This window comes from Schistocerca gregaria, chromosome 9 (genome assembly GCF_023897955.1).
Source record: "Schistocerca gregaria isolate iqSchGreg1 chromosome 9, iqSchGreg1.2, whole genome shotgun sequence".
Classification (NCBI taxonomy): domain Eukaryota; kingdom Metazoa; phylum Arthropoda; class Insecta; order Orthoptera; family Acrididae; genus Schistocerca; species Schistocerca gregaria.
The window spans coordinates 220,587,675-220,595,512 of record NC_064928.1 but is presented as its reverse complement, the minus strand read 5'-3'; the positions used below and the strand labels follow the sequence as shown (position 1 = coordinate 220,595,512).

Genomic DNA, 7,838 nt, shown 5'->3' with positions numbered 1-7,838 from the left:
TACTGTGTATAAAACCAGTCCATGTACAGTGTATGACCCTTACACAGATAACTGTTGCACAAACGTAGCAACACTGAATCTGCACTGTTGTCTTTTTCGCCTTCACCAGTGTACACTTCGCAGATCAAAACACATCCAGCTGCTGAAACACTTAAAATGAAAAATTTTATACCATACCTGCTCGGTTTGTTCTTGATATGCACTCGAAATCGAATTCTCCCTCTGATTGGACATAAACCTTCATCAACTGTGAGATTTTCGCCAGGATAAAAACTGCTCTTGCTTTTCGGTACAAAATTATCGAAAAAAGATCAGATTTTGTGTATAGGATAATGGTTTGGTTGACTCCTTCGTACGTAATTATCATTTTTATTCGCGTGAAGCATAAAGTAAATTGACCTAAATCTGTCTCTTTTCGTGATTTTTACAGGTAAAGAGGAATCTAGCATTAGCTCATTGCTCCAATAGTCCGTAACAATAGGTTTGTTCACAAGGCACATGTGAATAGTTACGTATAGCAAAAAACTGATACATCTCATGTAGTGTCATAGCAGTCCAATTGGTCCAAAGCGACCAGTAAGTTATCTTATTTTGCCTCCGCAATTTGGAAATTGTTGCTCCTGCGTCGTGGTTTGTTTCTGTCTTTAGGTTTTTTATGACATTCGCGTCAATGAAAACGCTCCTACAGTCGAATTCAGTGCTTTCGGCGTTCTAAGGTGCCAAGACATAACATACGCCTTCAAAGGGCCGTAATTGATGTCGCACATCGTCATTTACCCAGTCAACAACGTTGCTTTGAGACTCCTGCTGTTGTTGTATTCTGCCTTTGCCTCATTGAATGGGAGCTTCACACTCTTCAAATACATCTGATGGCCCATTTTCATTTTCGGAACACTCGTTGTTACCTTCAAAATAAATTAAACGACTCAGTGAATATAATTGTGATCCCTAAACACAATGACTGACCACTATAATTATCATCTATATCGGAAGAACTATTTCAGTTTCAGACCCATTATCGTCAATTTCAGATCCAGATTCTTCGAGCAGCCCCAGAATTTCCTCTTCGGTCAAACTGTCACCCATTTTACAACAAACGTTTGCGATAAGAGAACTACAGAAGCACACTGCAAGAACGAATGCGTGGAAATTGTTTTGGCGCCTTTTTCGAGTCACGTACAGCTGAGAGGAGGCCGGAACGCTATCTAGCGGTCATCCGATGTACTACAAGAACGAAAAACCAGTTATCTCTAGTATGGAGATCACTGCGAAAAACTCAACTCCAGACATCACCGCACAGACATATCGCACAGCAACCTGAAATAAAAATCAAGAAGGCGGCGCGCGAAGGTTCTCCGAGCGCCGACTGTCACGGCAATAAATGCGCACTCGTAGTTTCTACGGGCAGCGACCGAATGTGTTAATGGTTCACAGTACCGGAAGCGTCTGCCAAATCTAAATAAATTCTAACGACATGTTTATTAAACTCCAAATTTATTACCATTTCTGTTGCGTAGTCCGAGATGGCTGTTTCTGTACTGTACCGTGCTCGAAAACATGTTGACTGTTATTTATTACTTTATGTTTTTCTAAATATTTTGTGACTGATTACCATTAACGCCTCAAGTACTTGTTATTAAACATGCTAATGTTTAATACTGAATTACTGCAGTGAATCGAAGAAGTGAAATAGTACCTAATATTCCGATATTGTTTGATATTACTAACAAATACAAACCTGTCGACTCTGCTAAGAAATACATCAATGGTGGAGCGTAATTCGACAAAATAAGTTATTCAAATTGGCGCAATAATAAAGAATATTATTAAAATTATATACAGTATTCAGATATTATTTCTCTTTCTTGGAATGTATTGTCGGAATTCTACCAGTTCTAACTTTTCGATACGATACTATTTCATGCTCAACAATCGATTACGACATCGGGGTATAAGCTGTCAAACAGTTTGTATAGGTTGTTGACATGTGCGAAGTTGTCAATTGAAAAGGAGGCTAATACGCGTGATGTAATGTGTAACAAAGAGCTAACAGTAAGTCATAGAAAAGCGATATGTGAGCGAGTACTGTGTAGGAGTTTAAAATGCAGTTTATTAGAAGTGATGCCAGTGAAACAGAAGAAGAAAACTGTCGTCCAGCTACGAGACTGGACGATACGGACTATGTTCCAAAAACCAGTCGCATTACATATCGAGACATACTATCACCGATAATTTCAATAATAAGTCACACTGCAGACGTTGCACTCGATGCTAATCTGGCGTATTCTTACTACGCTAGCGCCGAATATGTTTACTTCAAGTTAACACTTCTATTTATACTATTCCCGGCACTCGTAAACACTGTGATTAGCACAAGAATGTAAGTAATGTTACTTCAAAGTAATGCGTGTTTTTTATTTATTTATTATTATTTTTTAACCTTTGGAATAGTGGACTTCACCTTTCACTTGCAATTTGATCTTAGTTTGTCATTGCTGTTTTACACTTTTGTCTTGTTAATCATCAGCGTTCTCTGTCGGCCAACGGCCCAATGACAAGTGCTTCTGTCTTAATACTACACCAAAATACTCTGTTAATACATTCCTAACTGTGTCTCACAGTACTGGGCAAATATTTTTTATCTCCCCTCCTAATTCTCGTTCATAAACTTACTACAGTTTCTAACGTGTTTGTTTGTCAGTTAATGAAGTGATTACTTTTAATATAAGGATATGTACTATGCTGCATATTGCTATGTTGAAACTGCAATTTAAAAAAAAAAATCTCATGGTATACGACAGTGATGTAAATGGATGGCATCTGGAAGGAACCCAGATTCTAAGTATTTACACGATTTGTACATGAAGTTTTGATGTTTGCTTATTAGCCTTTCAGCATATTTACCATGCAGTTGGCTTCTTTTTTCATTTATTTATTTAGTCCTTCAAATCCTAGATGTATAGAATATATACAAGGATATTGGACATGGTTAGGTATTTACAAGATAAAAATACAGTTTGTATTGCAATGCTAAGGACTAGATAGTCAGGTAATTTAGCACAGATTCTTAAATACAACAAACATCACAGGCAACATGCAAAGTAGAATATTAATAATGCATCTTTATTTTTGTTGTTTGGCTTTTATATATTCTGTCAGACTGTAAAAGCAATGATCAGTTAAATATGCCTTTACTTCAGCCTTAAAACTACAGAGTTTACCTATTGATTTAATGTGTTTAGGTCGATTATTGAAAATCTTTATCCCAGTATGTAGTGTGCCTTTTGGGCACAATGATGTTCTCACCTGTTTCACATGAAGGTCAGATTTTTGCGTTGTATTGTGTGCATGTATATCTTCATTTTTTAATAAGATATCTGCATGTCTATCAATATATTGTTTGATGAAAACTGATGTTTTGTACATAAAAATGCAAGGAAGAGGAAGAGCTGACAGTTTTTTGAATATGGGTCTGCGCGATTTCGTATTGTTATCCCTTTCAATAATTCTTAGTATTCTCTTTTGCATCCTGAAAAGTTTAATATTTGTTGTTGTATTGCCCCAGATGATTATGCCATATTTAATTACAGAATGCACATAGGAGTAGTATACATTTAACAGGCTGGCTTTGCTGCAACACGTTTTTAAGATCCGTATCATGTAACAGGTTTTGCTTAGTTTTCTTTGCAAATATTCAATATGTACCTCCCATTTTGTGTTGTTCGGGAGCCAGAGTCCCAGAAATTTAGTGCTGTTAACACTTTCAAGAACTCTGTCCCTAAGTTCTTTTTCTATGTTTGGGTGGTGTCTTCCTTTTACATTATAGAAGTTCAGTGCTACTGTCTTCTCTTTGTTTATAATTAGCTTGTTGTAGCTGAACCACTGTTCTACACTGTACATTGTTTGTATAGCTGGGTCTTTTAGTTTTTCTTCTGTTTTACCACTAATAAGGAAGCTTGTACCGTCTGCAAATTAGAGGGTAGTTTGGCAATACTTGTTGTACACAAGATCATTGACATAGAGGAGAAACAGAATGGGTCCTAATACTGATCCTTGAGGGATACCATATTTCACATTTTTTCATATTCTGAATAGAAGTAGCTGATTTTATTATGGTCAGTATATTGCACTTCAACCACCTGTTTGCGACCACATAGGTATGTCTTGAGCCACTCATTGGATATACCTCTAATTCGTAACTGATCAAGCTTCTGCAGTAGGGCATTATGGTCAATGACATCAAAAGCTTTAGATAAATCAAGACATATGCCTGTCACAAACTCACTTGCATCCATTTTAGCATAGATTTCATTAAGAAATGCAAATATTGCACTTTCAGTTGAATAGCCTGAATAGCATTTCCTGAAGCCATGCTGTGAAGGAGATAGAATTTTATTTTTATTTAGGAAATCATACAATCTCCTATAAAAAAACTTTTTCTAAAATTTTAGAAAATACAGGCAGTAGGGCTATTGGTCTATAATTTGAAACACATTCTGGATTGCCTTTTTTGAGCAGTGGTTTCAGCTTTGCTGTTTTCAAGCATGAAGGGAAGGTTCCTGATGCCAGTGAGCTGTTACACAAATGTGTCAAGGGTTCAGTTAAGGCAAGACAGCATTTTTTAATAATTGCATCTGGTATTCCATCAATACCACATGAATACCCTGTTTTCAAGGTTTTTATAACTGATAAAATTTCTTCAGAATTTGTGGGTGAAAGGAACAAAGATGTAGACACATTTCTCACACTATTGCATGATGGAGGTGATATTTTGTTGTGTTCTTCCAGTCCACTCACCAACTGTTCACTTGCATTTGCAAAATATTTGTTGAAGGTCTCTGCAATTTCTGTTGAGCAAGAAATCATTTGTCCTTCATAACATAAGTTCATATTTTTATATTGTTTAGTTTCACTTGTTGTTTGATTTTTTATAGCTTCCCATATACCTTTAGATTTGTTTTTTGAATTTTCAATGTATTTGTCATTTGCCATTGTTTTAGCTTTTCTTACAACATTTTTGAGGATCCTCTTGTAATTATTCAGGTACAAATGAAATTCAGGAGGCATGTTCTGTGTCTTTGCTATAGTGTGTAATCTTCTTTTCTCTGCACAAGATATTGTAATAGCTGTTGTAATCCATTTGTTCTTTTTGAAGTTAGGTTGACATTTTTGGTTTTTTAATGGAAATGCAGCTTCAAAGTATGACATGAAGATTTCCATGAATTTTCCAAACTTTTTGTTAGTATTTTCACTAGTATACACTTCATATCAAATGTCTTCACTTAGTCTCAGTACAAAAAGGTTTATTTGTTTGTTAGTGAATTTCCTTGCTTCTTTTACAAGTTCCTCTTTCTCAGTCGTTTCACTTGGGGTGTGCAAAGCAATAAACTGTGCATAGTGATCACTGAAGCCAGTATTAAGATTTCCGGCACAGAAATTGTGATTTACATTTGTGTTTATTAATATCTGATCAATTGTTGAGCTAGTTGTTGGTGTAACTCTTGTAGGAGAGTCAATGGTGGTTTTTATGTTATATGTTTCCAGTAGGGTCATCAAGCTTTGTTGGTCTTTTGAGACTTCTTGAAAATCTATATTAAAATCTCCACATATGATCACTGTTTTGTTGAAGTTTTTTATAGTATTTAAAGCTGCTTCCAGTTGGTACAGAAATAATTTAAGTTCCCATCAGGACTCCTATATACACAGATGATTATTAATTTTATTGCAGAGAGTTCAACTGCAGATATTTCAAAAATGTTCTCTTCAGCTAACAGTTCAATGGGTTTTATGTTACAATAATCAATACCACTTTTAACAAATATGCCTCCATGATTGGATGTAATTCTACAAAATGATGAAGAAAGATTGAAGTCTGCAAGTTTTCTGACTGACATTGTATCTTTAGGCAGCCAGTGTTCAGTTATACAAACTACAGAAACGTTTTTTAGCTCACCAGTACATAAAATTTCAACTTAATTTCTTTAGCAATGATTGGACATTTTGATGAATCAGCATGAAATTAAAGGGTTTGTTAGGCTTTGGCATATTTAATTGATCACTTACCTTTACCTTGTCAATAAAAAATCATTTAGGTGTGCTGGAAGTACTGCTTTTCTTTTCCCAACTGCACCTATTCTTCTGTTATCATCTTTCTTCTGTGTCTGGCTCCCCTGGTGTTTGTTCAGTTGTTGCTCTTACTGTTGATAATATTGCTGCTGGTGATAGAGTTTTGTCTGCAATTGGTATAACTGTTACTGCATTCACTGTGCCTGGATATTGGAGGCACCTAGTTCCTTCTTTTGTTGTTGATGTTGGCGAGTAAGGTCTTTCTGGCGTTGTTTCCTTCGAATATTTGGGGGGCCAATCCAGGATGATTTTGCTTTTGAGTGTTTGATGCCTCTTGGTGATAATTTCTTCAATTTTTCTGACGAGCAGTTTTTTCTCCATGTTGTTAGCGTGCAATCCATGTAATGTGTGGAATCTGCGACCAATATTGTTAACATTTACGAGTTCTACATTTCTAAAATGTTTGCAAAGTAATGAAATTTGTTGGTTGGCAATGATTATTTCTTTATTTACGCATGACCAAGACAGTAAGTCATGCCGATGTGGAAAGTTCAGCACTAAAACATTTGTGTGTGTGTCAACTGTCCTAAGCACCTTTTTAGTTCTTGTTTTGCTTTGTGGGTTTTGTTTTTATATATGTCATTTGACCCACCAATTAGCACAACAAAGTTGTTAAACTTGTACTTTTTAGTTAAATGTATGCAGTTAGTAACACATTTACAAACTGATTTTCGTTACATAATTTACATTTTAGTATATCTCATTGCATATCTACATAATCCTATCTAAATAAGTATATCATCTCATCCATTCTGCATAATAACTGCAGAAGGACACACATTTTTTTTTCAGTTTCACATTCTGTACATGGTTTCTACCCTTTACACGAATGAAAAAGTATATTTTGATTACACAGCTATGATACTCGTATTTACAAGTAAGAGTTTTTTTTCCCCTCATTGTCCATGCCCATTGTTTTTCTTTAAAGGTATTCTGCTCTGAATAATAATGTCATATTTTTAAGTCATGCTTCTATTACTATCTTAAATTTACTTAGAGTGAGGGTTTTTACTAATTGTGGCAGTTTGTTATACATTGTCAGACTTAGGTGTTTGTGGCTGTTATGTATTAGTGTTTGCCTTGAATGTGGTACGTCTAACCTGCAGTTGTTTCTGATACATTCGTTCTTGGAGTAATTTTTTTTATTTCTTCTTTGACATATATTAAGTAGTTATACATATAAAGACATGGGATTGTCATTATATTGATTTGACTGAAATATTTCTGACAGGATTCTTTATGACCAATCTTTGAATACATCTGTCTGCTTTTTTCTGCCATCTGAAAATTCAGTTTGTATGTAGCAGATTTACCTGTAACAGCTATGGCTGAAAGAATGCATAGTTGCTGAGAGCCAGTAATTTTTTGTTGATACAATACCTCACTTTATTTAGTAGAAAAATCACACTTGGCAATTTACCATTAGATACTTGATATACTTACCGCATGAATCATTGGCCTAGTATGAACCCAAAAGCACAACACTTTTTGATGAATGATTGACGAACCAATTAACGGTTGAATAACATAAGTTCTTGACAGTAGTTAATATAATACAGAACAGTCAGTGTGTAGGAACGCTGCTGGGTCGTAATTTGTCCGTAGAGAATTCTGTTACAATGAAACAGTGGAAACTCCAGGTAATAATATCAACACTGTGGGAAAAGATAGATTGGTACTTACTGTGGAGAAATTGGACAGTGGCTTGTTGC

The 7,838-nt window shown here is 35.4% G+C and overlaps 1 protein-coding gene across 1 annotated transcript in view; it reads left to right on the top strand.

The window, feature by feature from the left end:
* Window positions 1–1,503: 1,503 nt before the first annotated feature.
* Window positions 1,504–7,838, top strand: part of LOC126292009 (XK-related protein 7-like) — a 55,462-nt gene continuing 49,127 nt past the window's right edge. Inside the window, exon 1 of the mRNA XM_049985799.1 lies at window positions 1,504–2,380. Coding sequence (XP_049841756.1) covers window positions 2,103–2,380 — 278 coding nt within the window. The 5' untranslated portion in view covers window positions 1,504–2,102. The remainder of the gene's footprint in view (window positions 2,381–7,838) is intronic.